This window comes from Artemia franciscana, chromosome 9 (genome assembly GCF_032884065.1).
Source record: "Artemia franciscana chromosome 9, ASM3288406v1, whole genome shotgun sequence".
Lineage (NCBI taxonomy): Eukaryota > Metazoa > Arthropoda > Branchiopoda > Anostraca > Artemiidae > Artemia > Artemia franciscana.
Genome location: NC_088871.1, coordinates 48769733 through 48793099, shown reverse-complemented (window position 1 = coordinate 48793099; position 23367 = coordinate 48769733). Strand labels below are relative to the sequence as shown.

General features: G+C 33.8%; 2 protein-coding genes across 8 annotated transcripts in view; both read left to right on the top strand.

Annotated features, from left to right (window-relative positions):
• The window catches only part of LOC136031505 (large neutral amino acids transporter small subunit 2-like), a 132745-nt gene extending 131428 nt beyond the window's left edge, over positions 1-1317 (top strand). For all 5 annotated transcript variants that reach the window (XM_065711171.1, XM_065711168.1, XM_065711173.1 and 2 more), the window contains one exon: positions 1158-1317. In XM_065711171.1, the coding sequence (XP_065567243.1) occupies positions 1158-1166 (9 nt within the window). In that variant the 3' untranslated portion in view covers positions 1167-1317. The remainder of the gene's footprint in view (positions 1-1157) is intronic.
• A 4243-nt stretch (positions 1318-5560) lies between these two features.
• The window catches only part of LOC136031504 (acetylcholine receptor subunit alpha-like), a 201737-nt gene continuing 183930 nt past the window's right edge, over positions 5561-23367 (top strand). For 2 of the 3 annotated variants that reach the window (XM_065711167.1, XM_065711165.1), the window contains exons 1-2: positions 6463-6509; positions 17955-18153. In XM_065711167.1, coding sequence (XP_065567239.1) covers positions 17959-18153 — 195 coding nt within the window. In that variant the 5' untranslated portion in view covers positions 6463-6509; positions 17955-17958. Of the gene's footprint in view, positions 5615-6462; positions 6510-17954; positions 18154-23367 lie in introns of those variants that run through there. The other variant, XM_065711166.1, reaches the window with a different exon arrangement.

Below are 23367 nucleotides of genomic sequence, written 5' to 3'. Positions count from 1 at the left end.
GATTTGACGTCAAACAGAAGTTAAATCAATGTATACAAGACTCAAAAATTAATTTAGTTTTGTATGGAATAGTGCTACCATTTTGGCTCAGTTTTGATAAAGTCTAGTCCATCGAGTTGGATTATGGGTCTTAATACAAAGTTGACGATAACAAAAGTTTCGATTAACCTAACATCATGCCTTTTTGAGGCTAAAATATAAAAGGGAAGGAAACAGGAAGCTTAGAATGAAAGCTAGAACCTGTAGTTTGGCCTCTCCCCCTCCCTTGAAAAAGAAATATAGGTTCATTATTTTCCATGAGCCTATTAGGTGCCGGGACCTACACGAATTGAAGGTATTTAGGCTTATACCCCCCAAAATCTTGACATTGTAATGATGAATCTCCATATAATTTCTAAACTAATCCGAATATTTTTCTATTTATGGTTTGTTTTTGTGCAGCTTCCTTAATTTTCAATTTCTCTAAATCAATTTCTTTAGATATCCCTTAGCAGGTATCACTTGCAATTTTGAAGTACCGCAAAAAAAAAAGACAAGAACTGTGGCCTTCGCACAAATGTGTAAGCACCTTTTCTAAAGCTTTCTTGATATTCATCTGGGGACAAACGAAAAGCAAGTCATCCCAGAACGGGGTGAGGAACGGTCATAAGACTGAAACTAAGGTAAATCGAAACCACATAGAAGAAAATAACTAGTGTAGCTTTGAGTAGACTGTGCTGAAGGGAGGAGGATGCGGTGCTCTGGGCGGGTTTATGCTGCAGTGAATGTTTATTTGGAGCAGCAGTAGGCCCACTGGGCCAGGACCAAGCCTCCATTGAATGTCTATATTTTAGCACTTATGAAAATATTTAATTTAGTTTGTTGGTGTGATCATTGTTTCATGAGCCTTAGCCGACTTCCATCAGAAATAAGAATCCTCACCTCATAACTACTTTCCAGTGTACGCGTCTGGTACCTATTTCAATCGTAAGAATCTTCGGAAAGGACAGTAGTAATTTCATCCTGCCGATTTCTTATTTTTTGGTTAGTCGTATTTTATAAACGGTTTCTACATAAAATATTGTTTTAATTATTTATTTTACCAACTTTGTTTTAGTTCTAAATATTTATGCAGTATAGTTTTTAAAAAAAAATTTTAATTTCGTTTTAATTTTCAGGTCGGATGACGAAGAAAATTCAACTGTTATTTGTTTCAGTGAAACAAGAATGATCCTAAGCCCCGTTTCTTCATCCAAAGAAAAATAGTAACAAATTATTGAAAAGTTTCAGTTTCATATTTTTATTAGTTGCTTTTAAAATATTCATTTTCCTATTGTTTATTGAGGAATATAAATATATTTATAGAAACGAAAATTTTCCTTTCACCTCTGTCACAATTTTAAACACAAAAATAAAGAGTGACGTCAAAACAACCAGCAATTATCGTAAGTTTGATAAGGAAACCGCCCCCTCAATCCATCGCTTCTCAACAATCTGCGTAAGTTTGCGCTCACTCACACCACTACAAGAAGAATTGCCCCCAACAAGGAGTGTAAACTTTCATTCAAAGGTAACATGCTTCACGGTTTCACGGGTAACATGCTAATATGGTTTGCAATAAGATTACTTAGAGCCAAATGATCAGCTTGGATCAAACAGTGATATAACTAACTGTAAGTAAAGAGTGACTTATACGAATAGTTGGCAAATTCAGACTCTTAAAATTGAAATTTTGTCAATAGATAGTACATACAATTTATTTTCTTTTATATTCATTCCATATATAGAATATATTAAGCGGGGCTAAATTTTTATAAAAGTTGCACCATCATATACATATTTCGATTAGATATTGCACTTATTCAGTTTTGACAACCATCGTGTATTTATGTTCAAAGTGAAATGCTTTCGGCATCCCTCTTAACATGTCCTGAAATTTTTACCTTAATACCCTTTTGGTCCTTTTGGAAACATGCCTTCTTTTTTAATAATGGGCAGCTTATACAACTTATAGGCCTTGTTTCGGTGGCTGTTGTAATTTTTTCGATCACGGAGCAATAGCTATGTGACCTTACAACCATTTTGAACGAAATGGCTATTTCAAAGTTTTAATCGGATGTATTTAGGAGGAAGAGGTCGTGGGAGGGTACTGAAAGCCCTACCATTACTTTTGACTCCTAAAAAGTGCACTTGGAGTTTTGATTTCCAATCAAATGAGCCCCCTATGTAGTTTATACTAACACCCCTTCAAAACACAAATCACAAGCCTGGATGACTGCTGTATCATAGGCAGTACAATAGTGCTGGTTTGTTTCTGGGCTGGTTTTTGTCTTTGGTTTGTTTTAGGCCAAGGCACTTTGTATCGAAGCGGTTGTCGGAGGAACTTCAAAAAAAGCTCATTCAATTAGAAATCGAAAGGGTCAGTGTCGTTTTTAACAGTTAAACGTGATTGGAGGGCAACTAACTCCCCTATCACGCCTACCATTTCTCCAAATAAATCCAATCAACATTTTTAGATAACCACGTTGTGTATCGTATTTGAAAGGTCCGGAAAATAAGTCTTTGAGGATGACGATACCCCACAGCTCTCAGGGCAAAGGTTGTATGCAATACCCCGGGAGCATATAAGGCTCTTATAGAAGTCTTATATATAGTCTGTCGTCGAAACTTCAAAAAGGACTCATTCAATTCAAAATTGAGAGGGCTAGTAGCTAGGACTCATTCAATTCAAAATTGAGAGGGCTAAATCCAAAAATTGAGAGCTTCAGTGCTCTCACCGTCTTTACAAATAATGCTAGCAAGGTAAGTGAAGCTGCCCACCAGATCAATCTTTTCCTTATCCAACGTCATATTTTCATCTTCACTTATTCCTAGCCTTAGTGACTTAGTCTTCTTAACATTAATTTTCAATCCTATAGTAGCATCCTAAACTCGCAAAACCTCTAAAAGTTGATTCATTTTGCTCACACTTTCATCTAGGATTCTTAAAATTTCAGCATAATCTAAGTCCAGGAAAGTTTTCCCTCCTCATTTGATTCCGTGGTATCCCATTGCCTTTCCCATGCTCCTTAAGACAAAGTCCATCAAATTAATCCATAAAAAGGAGGATAGAACAAAACCCTGCTCAAAACTTGATTTAATATAAAACCAGCTACTAACCTCATTTACTATCTTAACCGCAGCGGTATTATTCTCGTACATAACACTAATCACTTTAATGTATTTGTCTGGTGTACCATATGAGGATAAGACCTTTGTTGAAGCTATTCTATCAATAGAATCGAACGCTTGCTCATAATCTAGTAAACTAAGAACTGAAAGTATTTCACAACTAAGGCAATTCTCAATTATTAACCTAAGAGTGAAAATTTGGTCGACACATCCTCTACCTTTTCTAAAACCGCACAGTTTTTCTCATAGTACTTTGTCTACAGTTGCAGGCAAGATGTAGAGGAAAATGAAAAAAATTGTGATACCTCGGATGTGAAGGAGGATTTGTTTTGGGAGGATGACGTAGCGACAGTACTAAAAGGAATACAAAATAAGAAGTCTCCAGATGCTGAAAGCTTGATATATGAGTTTTTTTAAATACGGAGGCTCTGAGTCGCCGTTTAGCATATTCCCAAAATGTTCCACCCATCCCTCTTTAAGTATTTCGTTATCAGTAATTGTGGCCCGTTCCTATCTTTAACTGGGGCAATTTCAGGTTGACCACTCCCTCTCAATTTATTAATATGCCAGTACAATATTTTACTATTATGCCGTCTAACTGCATCTTCCAGATCCTCGGCAGTTTTATCCATGGCCTCGACTTCACGCCTCCTTAGTTCATATTTTAATGTTTTCTGCACTTTATTTATATTCCTTTTATTTTCATATGATCTATCACTCAAATAATTCTTGTACAAACCCCTTCTCCTCTCTAATCAACAACATCCTCTCTAATCAAGACACCATCAGCAACTTCACAAATTGTTTGTCTAAAATTATTCCAGCCATCTTCCACACTGTCAAATTTTAAACTATGAAGTTTAGTATTCAACGGTTCCTGCAAAGCTTCTTTCATATTCTCATCCTAAAGTCTACCAGCATCATAATTTCCCGGGAGGCAGTTGCCCTTCCGAAATTTTAGCTTTAAGTTAATCCTAGACACTACTAGATGGTGGTCTTTATTCTTTATATCAATAGCAGCAATCCTATTTACCATAGTACCTTCTATTGATCCTGCTAGCCTTCGGTTTATCATAACATAATCAATAAGGTTTGCTATCTTACCGTGACGTGAATACCATGCCAACATGTTGGCCATTTTATGACCAAACATCGTATTAGTTAAAACTAGATTGTTTTACCTACAAAATTACATAAGTCTGTAGCCAGTACTGTTTTCTTTTCCTACTCGAAATTTACCTTTTCTAGGATACCATCTATCCCTATTTCTACCGACCTGGGTGTTAAAATTTTCAAGTAAAAACATCATATTTCTACCTTGACCCTGTTTATTTGCTCCTGTAACTGTAAACAAAATTCATCTGAGTCACTAGTATCTCCATCAGTCGCTTCAACAGGAGCATATACTAATACGTGCAATATGGCCTTTGTGTTTCTTTGAAAAACTTCTTTTTCAGGAAAGTTTTCTTTTTTTTTAAATTAATCTAGAGTAACCCCCCATCATTGTTGAGAGCTTAGCTAACGCTCAAAATCAAGTCTTCTTCATTTGCTTTTCTTTTTAATATGCGCTCATTTTCAACCTCAATGGATATCCTTATTCCAAAGCTTAGCTGCTTTACTTATTCATATATTAGTCCCTTTTGTATGGTTGTTTGCTGTGACTGTTTATTTAATTTATATTCGTTTCGGGTTTCATTTATTCTTTTAGAGTAATTACCGCCGTCTTGAGTTTCAATTGATATAGAAAATTATTTCTGCTGATCATGCGTATAATGTGGTCTTTTTCTTTTCTTTGAAAAACTTCTTCTTTGAAAGTTTTACTTTCAATTAAATTAGAGTAACACCCATTATTGTTGAGAGCTTAGTTAACCCTCAAAATCACTTTTTCCTCATTTGCCTTTCTTTTTAATAAGTGCTCATTTTCAACCTCCATGGATATCATTATTCCATAGCTTAGCAGCTTTACTTATTCATATATTAGTCCCTGCTGTATGGTTGTTTACTGTGACTGTTTATTTAATTTATTTTCGTTTCGGGTTTCATTTATTCTTTAAGAGTAATTTTTCAGCCGTTTTGAGTTTGAATTATTATAGAAAATATATATCTGCTGGTCATACGTGTAATATGGCCTCTGCTGTTTTTTTGAAAAGCTTCTTTTCGGAAAGTTTTTTCTTCAATTAATATTGAGTAATAACCATCATTGTTGAGAGTTTAGGTAACTCTCCAAATCACTTGTCCCCTGTTTCTTTTTAATGAACCCTCATTTTCAACCTCAATGCATATCTTTATTCCAAAGCTTAGCCGTTTTAGTGGCAAGCTCAGCACTTGGAATTGCCTTTTCTAATGTTCCTTTTGCGACATGCGCTTTCTAAAAAGTTTCTCTGCCAACCGTTTCCATATCAGTCAAGTTCTGAAGTAAATAGTGCCTGCAGCGAAATAATTTTTATTTTTTAACTTCTGCAAGGTAAATGATCTTTAATTAAATTTGTTCCTCACTTATAGTGACTAACGACCATTATTTATGTTCAACAATCAAATTGAGAATTAGCCTTTGATTGAGACAATTATTTTAATAGCCGTGATCAGATATTACAAGTCCGCTGATTTCAACCTACAGCTGATGCAACTTAAAAAGACTACATTTCAGGTCTTATTTTTTTTTTTTTATTTGGTCTTGGGGATCCAAATTTATTTTTAATTAAATATTAATTTTTATTATATTTATAATTAAATTATATTTAATGTATTTTATTTATCATATTTAATAAATTAAAATTTATTTTAACTTATATTAAAATTGCAAATGAGCTTAATTATAGACAGAAAGATCGATAACGTACATTTTAAAGCCAAATATTCAACCATTAACACAGTACAATAATATAAACGAAAGGCACAAATAACATAAACTTTGGACAGCCATTTGACGCCAACACAGCTACGAACGCTCCTCCTCCATCCCAATCTATTCAAACTCTTCCTCTTCACACCCTCCCAGGAAGTTCCCATTTTCCTTAAATATTTCTTTATGACTTCATCCCTCCCCAGTCGTGGAGGACCTGCTTTCAGTTTTCTTTGAAAATAGGCCGTAAATCAGTTGGATATTTGTCCACCTATTGCATTTCAAGAGCCTTAATTTTTTAGGTATTAATCCACATACATATCCTATTTCCCGAATTTAATGATCATACTTCCTTATACATTCTGTAAAATGAGTCCTTTTTACTATTAAACGATCAAAAACCCTGGATTTATTAATTAAAGAAATTTGGCTAGATTTATTGGTCTTGTTTGAGAGTTCAGTCTTGTTTGAGAGTTCATACTGCAAACACCTTTTTTTGGATATAATCATTAATACAGTAAGACAATTGTTATTCTCTGGCTGGTCATTCAAGGTGTTAGCATCTCGCTAAAGTCAACCGTGCAAAACCTGTTTTTTGCATAAGATTATTGTTGATAACAAGGAATGATCTAAGGTGATTCTAACGTGAATCACCTTAGTGATTAATGTTTATTAAGTGATCAATGTTAAGATTATTGTTGATAGCAAGGAATGATCTAAGGTGATTCACCGTGAATCACCAGGTGATTCTAAGGGGATCATAATTATTGATTTATTTAATGATGGCGAGCGTTAGCAAAAAGGATTTTAAGGACTTTAAAGTTAGCATTAATGCCGAGCTGATGAAACTTGATATAATTTTGGCAAACCAAGACAAATTGTCACTGAAGTTTGTGAGTTTGAAAGTTGATATTTAAGTCGTAAAATTGGATGGAATAGAACGTAGCAATAGGATTCGTGAACTCGAAAGTCAACTGAATGCTCATAAAGCTTCCTGCGAATTACTGTCGAAAGAACTATCACTAATTGACTTAAAAAGCAGAAGAAAAAACCTCATCATTCATGGTCTACGAAACGAAAAGGGTAACCAAATCTCTGACCCTTTCAAGTTCGACTCTTTGGCATGTTTTCTAATTGAAACCCTCCATTGTTTTTAACTTTTTGTAATTCATTCTCGTAAAATTCTTTTGATTGTGTGCTGATAATTACTAATATCACAGCTGGTGTAAGACTATATAAAGTTTAATAGATTAGTTTGTTGATGTCAGGCTACGTGCTCATTTTTAACTAATAAATCAACATTCTTGTTTCTTATACTTGGTTTCTGTGTTTTCAGTAAAGTGCTGATTTTCTATAACCATGCAAACATAGTTAAATATTATTAGTTTTGTTCTGTACTAGTTTCATTGATATATGTTGGATAGACTGTTAAGCAATAATTTTTTTTCGTTTTAAGTTTTAATTTCTCTCTTTACTTCCCTTGAAAAGCTTTTTTTAAATTAATATAGTAAAATAAGGAAGAAAAAAAGCCCAATAAGTTACAAGTATGTTTTATACTTGTTTAAAATTTCAGCTTGGAAATGGTTTATGATTTACTATAATTTTTTCTATTTAATACTTTTATAAAGTTTAGTGGTAATCTGCGTAGAAAAATTAAAGGAATTCCAAAGGGGATAATGCGAGTCTATTTATAACAGGCTTGTTTTCAAGCCAATTAAAATATGAGTTTATGACTAATATATACCCACCAGAGTTAATTCTGGAGCTTAGTTATGGTAAAAGCCATCATGACCACTATTAATGTTTTACATAATATTAAATTAGTTTTTAAAATATATAGAAAAGCGAATGATTTTTTTTTTTAAGGTAAGTTCACCTTCCTTAAAAGAAAGATACATTCAAATATCACATATTCTTCTTTTATTCCATTTAACTATTTAGATATGCAAGAATTAGTAGTAATTATATTGATTTTAAAAATACTAGTCAACAACTTAGCCATAAACTAATCGTAAGAAGTTTTTCCACCAATAAACTTACTTGCAATTTAAAAAGCCTAGTTTTCAGTACAATGAACTTTTAAATAAGTATAATAAAAGTTATCAAGAAATATTAAACCCTCTATTCATACACAAATGCACTTAGAGGAGTATGGAGAAAGAAACATACATAATAGAATACTTCACAAACACAAGACAATACATTAAGAATGACTCAAAAACGATTGATACAACCCAACGGTAAATCTACAACTAATACAGATCACTGTCTGAATCTGCCTTCCATTGTATCCATCTTATCGCATAACTAAAAAAAAAAATCCGTAACGCTTAGAGATATAACTGATATGAAACCAAATAGGAACGGAAACTTACAAAGTTCGAACAAGACAGACCGAATTTGTTGACGTTCTGACGTGATAAAAAACTTCCATAATGGAACCCAAAAACACTTGGGAAACAAAAAACAAGTTATGAAGCCGACCGAGAGTTTTTTTTTATGAAATTGGCCTTTAACTCTAGGAAGAAGTACATAGTACTTTCTCAACTTTTTTCTCAACACGTTTATTGCTGGTGACCATGTTGCTCGAGTCAGTCCAGAATTCAAGTCCAAGGTAGGTGAGAGATGCAGTGACAAAAATTGAGTCAGGGTCAACCTGACTTTTTAAATCGGGAGGCTGATGACAAGCGAAAACAAGAAATTCAGTTTTAGCAGAAGTTACTTACAGCCGAATGTCAGAAAAACCTGGCATAAAGAATGTTCACAGTAGCCTGTAGTGATTGCAAGTTGTCAGACAGCACAAGAATGTCGTCTGCGTAGAAAAGGTGACCTGTGCCAATGGATGGCTCGATAAGAAAAAGTGGTATTTGGTGGGTTGCAGAGCAGATGGCTTTGTATAATATTGCAGGATTTACATTAGCATAAGGTGTGATGGAAACAAGATTTTGGCTATGACATAGTCGAGAAAAATGGTGAAGGAAAATCTGCCGAAAATGTGTGTCCAATGGGGGGGGGGTCTATCAGAAAATAACGAGGAGAAGTGTCTTTCCCAGTAAGTTACATCAATAGTGTTAGAACCTGAACAAGACGAAGATATGAACTTTGATACTTTGCTCCACTCTAACTGTGTATATTATTTCAGATATCACGAGACAGAATAGATACTTGCCTTTTCTTGAAGAGCAGTAGAGCTTTCCGGTACTCTTTTTTAGTTGATTTAAGGACCCTAAAAATTAAAACAGATCTGGGAAGATCGCAATCCACCCGGATCTTAAACCAAAACATTTGACAGTTTTGCAAGTTATAGCTTTGACCTCAGGTCATCGCTCCAGCCCTTATTCCATGCAACAATCCTAATTCTTGCAGATGATACTGTTGCTGAGGCGGCTACATTGAGCTACTCAGCAAGATAGCAATCTAGATCAGTGTTTCCATTCTAGGATTTCGCCCCTATAATGGGGATTTTTGAGATCTTTTAGGGGCAAAGTTTTTCATTTAGGGATTTCCAGGGATTTTCAGGTATTCCTACAAGTTTTCTGGATTTTTTTAAGCAGTTTATAGGGTTTCCGCCATAGAAAACCCTCGTCTACCTATAAAAAATAAAATGGGATGGAAGTATTTTTCGTCCCATTTTTCCGGAAAGCTGATAGTCTCGACGCCTCATAAAGGGAGTTAAGGATCTTTTGCACTGTCGATTTGGAACCGTATTATATTAGAATGCTTTCCTATGTTGGATAGCGTCTCCTAGAAGACGACGACAACAACTATTTTGACCTAGAAGTCAAAAGAAGAGGCGTCTGAAATTATTTCAAGACTACTAATCCTCTACAAAAAACCCGGTAAAGGTGCAGATTAGAGACCGCTGTTTAAGTTGCAGAGATACTGTTCAGAGATACCCTGACTTGCAGTAAGAAAATAATTGTGTATATCCTTCTCCTACTTGACAGCCCTCTGCACCTTTAGATCCTATTGGACTGAAAAATATATAGTAATAAATACGATGTTATAATCAGGAGTCGCTTTTCCTACTCTTTTCTGCACCTTTACTGAAAACTTGGGTGGTTATCCAGATAAGAGTAATTTTCATGTGACTTTCATTAAAACTTCTCGGCCTTTTACTTTTTCCACAGCCTTGTGGCCTCTTTTTCTCACTTTTGATAATTTAACTGCAATCAATAGCTGCTACTACCCTCTAGTGACACCAAAAATCGTATAAAACTTGGGATACCAGTTAATCTGTCACCTTATACTGATATTAAAAAAAAATATATTTCTTTCCATATGATCATTACTTGCTTGTCAATAAGGAATATTTTGATTTACAGGATGATTAGTTTAAGGTAGTTGAAAGTCAGTTGATACTCCATGATAGTACCCTGCCTATTCTACTACATAACTGTTAAGTTGCCAAATGAAACTAGAGTAAATTACTTTACTTAAAAAAATGAACTTAAAAAAACCGGAACAGCTACAATATGTAAAAAGCTACCACAAATATCAGTCTCTTTTGTTTCCTAGAGGTTCTTTTTTCATAAATTTTTCTACAACACCAAATGGATAAAAGCCTGGTTTGTTATATATACCTATTTATATAATAAGACAGCCTAGCTTGCTTAGGCTGGCTGCCTGCCAAGTGAAAGACTGAGATACTATGCAATATTGACATAACATAGTTTATTTGTCATTGGAAATACCCTTAGCTTAATCAAACAGCTCGAGGTAACGAACTGTAAGCATAGAGTGACTCGGCTCAATAGTAGCTGAAATACAAAAAACACAATTTTAATATCAATATATACTTTAAAAGGAATAATCTTATTATGCTGATTCCAAATATAATACAAACTAGACTTACCTTGCCTGACCAGCGTGAAGTGTTGTGGCAACCTTTGTCTGGCCTCGCCGAATAAAGTATTGCAAGAGCAACACTTTGGTTTTGTTTCTTTGCTATCGGTCAAACGCTGGAGTTGTCAGCCTATCGAAGCTACTAAAACGTTATGTTCAAAGAAGAACGCAATCAGTAATCACAAGATCAAGGCTATTCCTCAGCGTTGAAAAAATAACAATAGCAAAAGAATATCGAAAGAAGGGACTAAATTGACTTTGCACGCAGCCAGTTGAACTTTATCCTTTTCAATCGTAGACATCGTAATGGATGAAAGCTTAGAACAATATCTTATATAATCCAGTTGGTATTATAAAGCTATCTGTAACTTTTCAGGATCAAAATACCATAAATAACACTATTAATTATGAAGAAACTACTATGACATGTTTTTATCAGCTCATCATGAGCTATCGATAATACCGAAAAAAGGGACTAAATTGACTTTGCAGCCAGTTGAACGTTATCCTTATCAAGCGTAGACATCGTGACGGATGAAAACTTGAAACAGTATCTTATATGATCTAGTTGGTATTATAAAGCTATCCGTAACTTTTCAGGAGCAAAATACCATAGATGACACTCTATTAATTATTACGAAACTGCCTCGTTGTTTTACGTTATCGTTTGTAACCTTTACGTAAACACTGAATTCTAGGTTATAGTGAATATGGGTAGGCTACACCAACTAGCAAAAGTTACAAACTCCTCTTCACTGAAGATGATTGTAGCCTAACAGACGATTATTACGTAAAAGTCCCCTACATGTCTTACCACTGGAACTAACTCGGTCTTATCATCAAATAAACTGGAATCAAATAATAGGTACACAACATAGCAAAATTTGCAAACCCCTTCATTGCTGAAGATGATTATGAGCTAGCAGCCGACCGCTCCTTACAAGTCCCCTACATGTCTCACAATCGGTCTATTTTTGGTTTCAGTGTGTACCTTACTACTGAAGTTGTCAAACCTTTGAAATTCTCAAACAAAATCGAAGTACAAAAAATTGAAGACATATACTTTGGTAAGCCCATCACGAGCTATAATACCAAAAGAAGGGACTAAATTGACTTTGCAGCCAGTTGAACATTATCCTTTTCAATCGTAGACATCATGACGGATCAAGACTTGGAACAGTATCTTATATAATCTAGTTGGTATTATAAAGCTATCCATAACTTTTCAGGATCAAAATACCATATGTGAAACTCTATTAGTTATTACGAAACTACCTCATTGTTTCACGTTATCGTTTGTACCCGTTGCGTAAGCACTTAATTCTATGTTACAGTGAGTATGGGTACACCAACTAGCAAAAGTTATAAACCCCTCAGTGCTTTCATTGTTTTACGTTATCGTTTGTACCCGTTGCGTGAACACTTAATTCTAGGTTACAGTGAGTATGGGTAGGCTACACCAACTAGCAAAAGTTACAAACCCCTCTTCACTGAAGATGATTGTAGTCTAACAGACGATTTTTACTTAAAAGTCCCCTGCATGTCTTACCACTGGAACCAAATTGGTCTTACCATCAAATACACCGGAAACAAATAATAGGTACACCAACTAGCCGAAGTTGCAAACCCCCTTATTGCCGAAGATGATTATGGTCTAACAGCCGACTGTTGCTTACACGTCCTGTACTTGTCTCACAATTTTTATCGGCCTATTTTTGGTTTCAGTGTGTACCCTACTACTGAAGTTGTCAACCCCTTGAAACTTTCAAACTAGTATATCTCATGAAGGAATTTTTGTACCAAAAAATGGATAAATATACTTTGATCAGCTCATCAAGAGCTATCGATTGCCGTCGAAAAATATTATATCTGTCTTAGTTCAAAGTTGATTTCTTTTTGCCGTAGGCCAACTTTTTAACGTCACCACTTAGAAAGGAGCATAGGATAAGCTCCAATTTCTTTAGCAATGACAGAAATTTTAAGGTTCAAGAGGTACATCTGATTACATTTCTCTACCTCAATCCCAAGTCCGAAAAAACAAATGATAAACCCAGCCGAAATCACGGCAGCACTTTCGGACCCGTGGGAAAATGCCGCTTTTTTGCTTCTGTAAATTTTTTTGTTTATCACTCAAAGAAGATATATTGGCTGTGGGGCCGGGTAACTGCCGCGTATATTTAACACTTATAGATTTTAGTTTTATTTTTTTATTTTTTCTGGGACTATTGTATCGAAATAATGGGCCTAGAAGATCGGGAGAGGGTGCATTCGAACGGAAATTAAAATTTGTAGTACCCTTTTTAAGTGACCAACGAGATTGGAGGGAAACTCGGCCTCTTCCCATGCCATTTTCCCCCAAATTACTTTCCCCCAATTTCCAAAATACTATCTGATCAAAATTTTGAGACTGCCATTTGTTCAGTAGTTAAAGTAATTATGTCTTTAGGTGGAAAAAGAGGCCTGTAGGTTATAAAATAGTCCCATTTTTTTACATAAAGAGTTTATTATTGAGATTTATGCAGACATATTTTTTTGAGGGGAGGCTGCGCTTGGGGTTGATCTATATTGGGGAAATCTTCATTAGAGAGTAAAATTTCTGGAAGGAGGTGAATATTCTAGGGGAAATGCTACACTAGGGGGATTTGACAGAATTACTAAATGACATTATTTTTAATTGTTGTACACTTTCTTTGCCAAATTCTTATGTGGAGATGTTCTAGGGATTTATCCAGGGTTGTTTTTAAGCGTCTTATGGTTTCCGGGAAATAATTTCTACGGAAAGGAGCATTTCTGGAGTAATTGAGAGACTGATTAGAGATTTAAGTCTTATTCAAATGAAAGAATACAAAGGACAGTTGTTCAGGCTGTATCGCCCGCAAGCAATTTTACAGGGAGGAGGATTCTTAGCGAGGGTGGCACTATCTGTAGGGAATTTAAAGGGTTGGGTGGCACTTTACGTTAGACGAAATTTCCACGGAGAATTTTTCCACGGAGCCAGATTTACCGGCATTATTTGAAAAACGAGCAGAATTATTCCAAATATGAAGGGTTATCCCCTCCTCAATACCTTGCTCTTTACGCTAAAGCTTGACTGTTTTTCCCAGTTTTTTAAGAGCGTCTACGGAAATACGGGGGTCGTCTAATTAGAATAGGAAGCTTTTTCAAAAGTGCTAACAGCTTTAGCATAAAGAGCAAGGTATTGAGGAGGGAGCAACTCTTCAGATACGGAATAAATCTGCCAAAATTGTAAATTTTGTTTTAATTTTTCATGTACTGTGAACCAAATTCGAACCTCCATTAGTTGAAAAACATTCAGAAATGAAATTAAAAAACAAGTTTTTTTAATTGAAAGTAAGGAGCGACATCAAAATTTAAAACGAACAGAAATTGTTCCGTATATGAAAGGGGCTGTAAACATTTCGCCTTACTGCACCTTACTACACGAATGTGAAGACCGCCTTAGTATCATTTTACATTTAAACTTTTTTGTATTACTTTATCCTTAGTTTTTATATTTTCAGTAACCTTTTGACAGATACGTCAACAAATAAGTGTTTTTATTATAATTATTATTACTATTATACACAACTATTATAACATAAACACAACTCATTACGATATCAAGTCAAAACGAAAAAAATACTTCAAAATATGACTGGTTGGATATCATTCATTTCAATTCATCGTGTCAATTCAATTAAAACATTCAAATAAAAAATTATGTTGCAAAAATTGTAATAAAGAAGGAAAAAATAGTAGCAAAGAAAAACAAATAAACAAAATATCTTCATACGACCCAGAATATGAAATCTGGCGCCAAAATCTATGAATACACACCAAACCTAATTAGACAATAAATACAAAGCATTGCTCTAACATCAAAAGTAGACAAGTCGTCTAGAAGGAATGACAATAGAAGTCAGCATAAATAGGCTTTACTAGTGATTTGGAAAAGGTCAGAAAAAGGGGGGAAACCTTTAGGATTTTGGTATGAAAAATGAGGATTCCTCGAAATTTTCCATCAGTCTTCTAGAGATTTCAAAAAAAATTGAAGCAGAAACACTGATCTAGATACAGATACTACTAGATTCAGGGTTCTAGATCTAGATACTACTAGGTCTCGACACTACTGCCATTCAGGGTTGTAGAAAGAAGATGAAAACAAATTTTGATTTTAGATATTATAGAATCCAATACACTTTGATAGCAATTTGCTGTCTTTCCATATTGCAGTCTTTTCAAAGATATTTAATTGTTAAGGCATGTCCAATTTCTAAAAACGATATCTACTGTGCTTCAACCTTTTGTTTTCTTTTGTATTGTTTTTTAATGGTTTAATTACTTGTTAATATATTTACAAACATTTTTGCAACTACCAGTGTTTTGCTCTTTTGCAATTTAATGTATGCTGTCTACTTTAAAAGATTTATGGCTATTAAATCAAATCCAATTTCTAACAACGATTTCTACTAAGGTTCAAACTTTTGGTTTTCCTTTTAGAGTTTTTGAAATGTTGTAATCCCTTGTTAAAATGTATACAAATATTTTTGCAATTACTATTTTTTGGTATTTTCGTAATTTAGTGTTTTTTAATATTGATGCTGTTCAAAGATATTTTATTATTGAAATTAGTCCAATTCCTAACAACGATATGTCCTAACCTTCAAACTTATGGTTTTTTAGGGTTTTCAAATTGTTGTAATCCCTTGTCAAAATATCGAATCAACATTTGTAATAATTACAATTTTTTCTTGGGCCTTCCTATTAACATTGTATAACTGGTTGTGTTCAGACCTGTAGGCTTAATCACGTCGCGAGTGGATTTTATCTAACAAAAAAACAAATTAATTCTAAAATTTCAAGAATTTTCCTAGTTTATATTAAAACAATAAAATTATCGCTCAATCACATTAAATATTTTTTTAGTTTACATAATAACTTTAGCAATTCTGAACTGAACTTAACCAAAACTCTAAAGAATGGAATTTTGATATCAATAGCTACATCAAAAGAATCAAATTTTAATTCACATTTTAAATATATAAGTTTCATCAAGTTTAGTCTTACCCATCAAAAGTTACGAGCCTGAGAAAATTTGCATTATTTAAGAAAATAGGGGGAAACACCCCTAAAATCATAGAATCTTAACGAAAATGACACCATCAGATTCAGCGTGTCAGAGAACCCTACTGTAGAAGTTTCAAGCTCTTATCTACAAAAATGTGGAATTTTATATTTTTTGCCAGAAGACAAATCACGGGTGCGTGTTTATTTGTTTTTTTTGTTTTTTTTCTTTCCCAGGGGTCTTCGTATCGACCAAGTGGTCTTGGAATGTCGCAAGAGGGCTCATTCTAACGGAAATGAAAAGTTCTAGTGCCCTTTTTAAGTGACCAAAAATATTGGAGGGCATCTAGGCCCCCTCCCACACTCATTTTTTCCCAAAGTCAACGGATCAAAATTTCGAGATAGCCATTTTGTTTCCTTGGATCTTTGATTTCCAGGATCTTTCCTTGGAGGAATCTGTCATGGGAGAAGAAAAATTCAATGAAAAGGGCGCAGGATTTTCTAGCATTACTATAAGAAAACAATGAAAAATAAACATGAAAACGTTTTTTCAAATGAAAGGAAGGAGTAGCATTGAAACTTAAAACGAACAGAGATTATTATGCATATGAGGGGTTCTAAAAATACTTTAGCATAAAGAGCGAGGTATTTAGGAGGAGATAAATACCTCGCTCTTTATGCTAAAGTATTTTTAGTAATTTCAACTATTTATTCTACGGCCTTTCTGATTCAGGGGTCATTCTTAAAGAATTGGGACAAAACTTACGATTTAGTGTAAAGAGCGAGGTATTAACGAGGGTACAAATCCCCTCGTATACATAATAAAAATATAAGATTATGAAAGTTTGTTACGTAAGTTAATTCTTAAGTTACGTATATTTTTTATTAATAAAAACGTTCGTTAAAAATTAAAAGTTCTAGTTGCCTTTTTAAGTAACCTAAAAATTGGAGGGCAACTAGACCTCCTTCTCCACCCCTTATTTTTTCAAAATCGTCTGATCAAAACTAAGATAAAGCCATTTAGCCAAAAAAAGAATTAATATACAAATTTCATTTTAATAATTTATGTGCGGAGAGCCAAAACCAAACATGCATTAATTCAAAGACGTTCAGAAATTAAATAAAAAAAACTTTTTTTAGCTGAAAGTAAGGAGCGACATTTAAACTTAAAACGAACAGAAATTACTTCGTATATGAAAGGGGTTGTCCCCTCCGCAACACCTCGCTCTTTACGCTAAAGTTTGACTCTTTGCCACAATTCTACTTTTGAAAACAATTAAAAACTTTAGCGCAAAGAGCGAGGGATTGCGGAGGGAAAACCCATTTCATATACGGAGTAATTTCTGTTCGTTTTAAGTTTTAATGTCGCTCCTTACTTTCAGGTAAAAAAATTAGTTTTTTATTATTTAATATTAAAAAGACATCGCTTATAATTATGAGAAAGAAACTCGGTAATAAAGTTTTCGTGACAACGATTTCTACTGAACTTCGTACTTTCGGTTTTCTTTTTTAAGGTTTTTGTATTGTTGTAATCCCCAATTATAGTATATAGAAATATTTTTGCAATTAACAGTTTTTTGCTGTTGTTACAATTTTCATGCTGTTGTCTATTCAAAGAAATTTTATTAATACCGCTAGTCCAATTTTGAGCAACGATTTCTACTAAGCTTCAGATTTTTTGTTTTCTTTCTTAAGGTTTTTGAATTATTGTAATCCTTTGTCAAAATATATGTAAATAATTTTGCAAATACCAGTTTTATGCTTTTTAAAAAGTTTAATATAAACTTTTCCATACATGAAAATCTTCAATTTTTCCAAATAAGTGTGACGGGTGTGTCAACGTCATTGCAACACTGATTTACATAAAAATGGTGTCACTAAAAAAATTTTTTCTAAAATTAAGGCTCTTAAAGAATCATATATATATATATATATATATATATATATATATATATATATATATATATATATATATATATATATATATATATATATATATATATATATATATATATATATATTGTGACTTTTATCTCATCTTTTTCTCTTTCAGAGTTATGAAGAAATGTGTAGTGATAACTGTTGGATTTGTGTTCTGCCAGTTTTGCATTGCAAATGCAGGGAATCCAGATGCCAAGAGACTTTATGATGATCTGCTTTCAAATTATAATAAACTCGTCCGTCCCGTTGAAAATACAACTTCTAAATTAAAAGTTTTTATAAAGTTAAGACTTTCCCAGCTAATAGACGTGGTAAGTTCATTACTTTTTTAATCGAAATTTGACAAAACCCTAACGAGTTTCATGGAAATAGTTTTAATGAAAGTGGCTACGAGGCCATAATCGGCTGTTGCCGATAAAATTTGAAAACTTAAAAAGAAAATATGTATTTGTTGAGCTTTTAATGTCAAGTTGCAGGGAAATGTTTATCTTTGCTTTGCTCTTAAAGAGGGTACTAAGACTACCAATTTTTGCACGAATAAAATGTTCCTAAAATTTTATAGCCTGTGGTTCAAGGCTATCTACTCTAAATAAAACACACATTTCACAAAAAAAGAAGTTATTTTTAGGTTCAACAAATTTCATCAAGGTTTCTGTCGTAGTGATTTGAATGCTGAAGACCGAGAATTTCAACAGTTTATCATCATCATCATCATCATCATCATTTATTGAATACTAAATACAATATGCAACATTTAATACACCATGTAAAACAAAATTCCCTGAAGTTGACTTGTTGGGGGATCCATTACATTTAACACACTATATCATTTAAACATCATTAGAATGGTGTTTAGTTGTAGCCTTTTCCCTGTAAACAATTTTTTCACTAGGGCAACTGAAAATAGTGCGACATTAAACGGTAACATTTTTTGAATAAAAGTATTTTCGACCATAACTGATAATGAACGATACATCCGACCCCTTCGGGGTTATGTTTACTTATGAAGTAAAGGGACTCGGTCCTCATGAATCTGGATTCAAGAAAGATCGTACCTATTTTAATCAGAGGTCTTTGTCTAACTTTAAAGATTGGTCGAGAAAATAGATTGAAGGTTCCTAGATGAGTGTAAATGTCAAAGTGAAAAAATAAGCAAATGGTGATTTTTATTTTTTACTCGAAAGGACGTTTGTAAAAGTGTTGTATATGCAACATACTAACGCTCCTAGGAAACCTTGGATGACAAAAGTACTTCTGAAATCTGTAACAAAAAAAGACAGATTCTATATGGTCAGTGTTCTCAGTGACCGTGAAATAGACCGACACGTTTATAAGAACTACAATGTCGCATTAAATAAGTTGCTGCGGAAAACAAAAATAAGTTTTTCAAAAAAAAAAGTTGCAAGAAAATCAAGGAAATTCTGTTAAAATTTAAGACACCATAAGGTCAGTTATTGGAGGAAAAAAAAGTTGTTCTGTCCGCAGGCAATGGAAATCGTGGATTAACAGATTTAATAAGTAATATGGCCTCAACATTTTTCGGAAGTAGGTAAGAGGGTGAAGTCACCCACAGGAAACAACCCCAGCAATGGGACTTTGAGTAACACCTTCCCCCACCAATAGATACAAGTCTTCGCCTTCGGCCGACTTCTATGCAGCATAAGAATGAAAAAGCTATTGACAAGTGAAATGGCGCTGCGGGAGCTCCCTCAGCTCCCTCAGTGAGTGATGTAATATCATTAAAAGTAACAAGTCTTATCCTACCTGTGATTCTCCCAGATTTTGTGTCATTAATAAATGGTTGTCTCAAAGAAGGAAAAATCCCTAATCATCTTAAGAAAGCCAGAGTTGTGCATATGCATAAGGGCGGTAACTGAAATAATTTCAACAACTATAGACCGACCTCACTCCTATCAATTTTATCGTGGATTTTGAAAAGATAATATATATATATATCCGAACAAATGTATTCCTGGAAAAAGTTTTGTTTACAAGAGTAAATTTGGATGAAAGAGAGGGTTTTCAACGGAGCATGCTATACAGTTTCTGACAACTACAATAAATGATGCACTTGATTGCAAGCTTAAAGTTGCAACTATTTTTTTTATATCTTCAAGGCATTTGATACCGTAGACCATGATATCCTGTTGCAGAAACTGGAAAATGTAGGATTCAGAGGGAACGCCCTGATAATTCTTGTTTCGTTTTTGAAGAGACGATCACTATATGTAAGAGTGAGCGAGGCTGAGTTGGAAGATTTTCCAAAAAATTGCGGAGTACCCCAAAGCTCTCCTCTTTGCCCCTTGCTGTTCGCAATTAGTATAAATGGTCTTCAAGGCGTACTATCTGAGCTGGTGATAGATTTGAGTGAAGAGAACTGCAAATCCGAAACCAATAAAATCACTTGCTTTTGTTGACGACGACACCAACCATTCAGTTGTGGCACTTACTGAAAACCAACTTGTGTGCTTAATGAAGAAAATAAAATCCACATATACAGAAAGATGAGACTTAACAAGCTCAAAATTAATTACAACAAGTCTGCCTTTATTGTCTTAGGGAGATCAGCAATCAATTATCTGCAGCTGAAAGAATTGGCAAATTGATCACATCACGAAGTAGAGCTGTGAAACATTTAGGCGTTCTGATTGAAGAAACAATGTCTTTTTCAGAACACATTCAGTGTATATTCTCGAAGATTGCAAGAAATGCATGATTGTTAAGGAAATTGAAATACCAGCTTCCTCAAAAAGTGTTATGGCTGGTATATTTTCACTAATCCATCCATATTTATTGTATTGTTGTTCGATATTGTCCAATATATTTTCGAACCATCAGTTGCGGTCATTACAAAACCAAGCAATGAGAGTGATAAATGCGGTTGAGAGCCGAACTTTGGTAAGATTCATCTACTTTCGCGTACTTTCTTCTAAATACTGCCGTTCTCTGGACCAAGAAAGTTTTACAAGATATTTTTCATGTTAGATATTATTAATCATATTGCTTCGGCTTGCTTTCGGAATAAATTTTCTACTGTTGCGGATCTTCACAGTTATGGAACTAGACAGGTAAGCCAGTATAGGAGACCACTGAAGGTGTCGGCAAGGTTGGCATTTTCCAGTCACCATGCTTTTCAAGCGCTATGGAATGGGTTGCCTTCTCTGTTGAAAAATGAGTTATACAGGACTGATTTGTAATTAAGAGATGAGATGTCTTTGCCTGTATGAGTATGAGTTTTGATTTTTATTTTATCTCTCGAGCAGAACTATAATATAGTTTAATATGGAAGGTGCGGTAACCTGAATCATATGTGTAATGTAGAATATTCTAGGACCAGCTATACAAGCCCAATAATACTGGGCTTTGTGCTTTTTCTGTATACATTGGCTATGCAATAAAGATCTGATAGAATATGACAAAGTTATTTTCATCGAGATCATATCGATGATGTCGATGAAAATAATTTCAGGTTACGTTTCTCCTGTTTTTCTGAAATTGGGCATATTTACTCATGCTAATAGCTTTTAACGGGTATTTTTAAACATGATACGTTTTAACCGATTTGAGTCAGTACAAAATACAAAAAAAAACTCATTTTTGATATATTGTTTCTAAACTTCTGTCTTTTACGATTTCCGTTGCTGTTGCAACTGGTCATTCTTTATTTACAGTTTGATACAGCGAGCTCTTTGACTGAGCCGTACTGATCGTTATACAGTAATGAATATGGAGGACGCAGTGTTACTTGGTAAAACAATATCAAATCTTTGGAAACTTAAGTAAAATGGTTAATTTGTTAGAGTAATGGTTCGATGTTCGGTACAATGATTTCTTTTTATAAAATCTTTTTTATGAAACTCATCAGTCCCCAAAGCTCAAAAAGGAACAACAAACCTTTCGAATCTCGGTATTTCATGATATAAAATAGGAACTGAATATAAAAAAATGCTTACAAAGTTCAAAATCCATGAGAGATTTACTCCGCATGAGAGGACAAAGATTCATATGCTTGAGATTATATCAGCTTCAACGAAGACCTCAACAGATTATTCAGATTGAATAGCCAGAAAAATATAGATGTATAGGTTTGAAGGGAATGCACTTTAAAGGGATTTAGCCATATCTTTGGAATGAATGACTTTCCCTGATAGCCCTATTGATACTTTTTTGTGACCCCTCACCTATAATAGAAATTGATTGAGTATCTCCATTTTAAGAAAGTAAAACAGTTCAAAATAGGGATGAAACCTTTTTATTGACAGTGAATAGATATAAAATTATTTAACTGTATATTTCAAACACATATACAGTGTTCATCATCAGCAGTAAAACTCTTTAAATTTGTATGAGTCCATCGGGTCAAAAGAAAGTTTTTTGTACGTTTTTTCATCTTTCAGTAAAGCGTTTAATTTTGAATCGTAGTCCTTGGTGTCCATTACCACTAAAGTGTTACCCTTGTCTGCTTTTGTAATAATAATAGATTCACCCCTTCTTAAATTATTAAGAATCTTTATGTCTTTGATAGAATTGTTAGGGATTTCTGGTTTTAAAGCAAACTCTGACAGGGTTTTAACTGTAGAAGTTCTTTCTAGGCTAACATCTATGATTAGGATGGAAAAGATGTTTCCCATCCAGATGTTTTATGTAAAGATATTTCTATTGAAGAGATAATTTCTTCTACTTGGACTTTATTAGTTTTAAAACCAAATTTTGGACCTTTTTCTAATACGGACTTTTCTCTTAACGTTAAGGTCTTTGATGAAAAATTAATTACACCTGGTCCAAGAGTTGACGAAGGTATTATGGCTTTATTTTCAGATAATTTTGAAAACTTTTTAAGTAATCTTTCTCTGGAAAGGTGAAAGTCATGATTGAAATGATTTCTTGCTGTTTGTTGAATAAAACAAAAATCACTTGCACTCGCCTTTTTTTATATAATATTTTCCAGGAATAGTTTATCTTTCACTAATAAAGCTCTTTTTCTCCTTTTATCTTTAATTATATGATTTAAAGTCTTGAATTGTAGACCACGTTCAAACTTTTTTCCTTTAAAAGTGCCTAAATGTAGATTGAATTTTATTGAAGGTGGCAAAATCCTTTTCTTCTTACATTGATGAAGAAAATCTTGTTGATTTATAACATTTGCGTGTCTCTTATGGGTGTTAATATATTTAGACGCCTCCTTGGTCACATTATCCCCATATACTCGACGTAGATAACTTCGAAGACCACATTGCCTTTTACTGCTTTTTACAGCAGCAAGTTTTACTGCTGATGATGAACACTGTATATGTGTTCGAAATATCCAGTTAAATAATTTTGTTTCTATTCACTGTCAATAAAAAGGTTTCATCCCTATTTTGAACTGTTTTACTTTCGTCATGGAAAGGCAGTGTGTCTTCGAAGTTATCTATCTACATTTTATCCGAAATTAAAGGGAGGGACAACGTCATTGAGACCCTAATATGGCTTATATAGGCTTATTAATTGCAAAATTTAATAGTAAAATGTCTGATACATAGCAA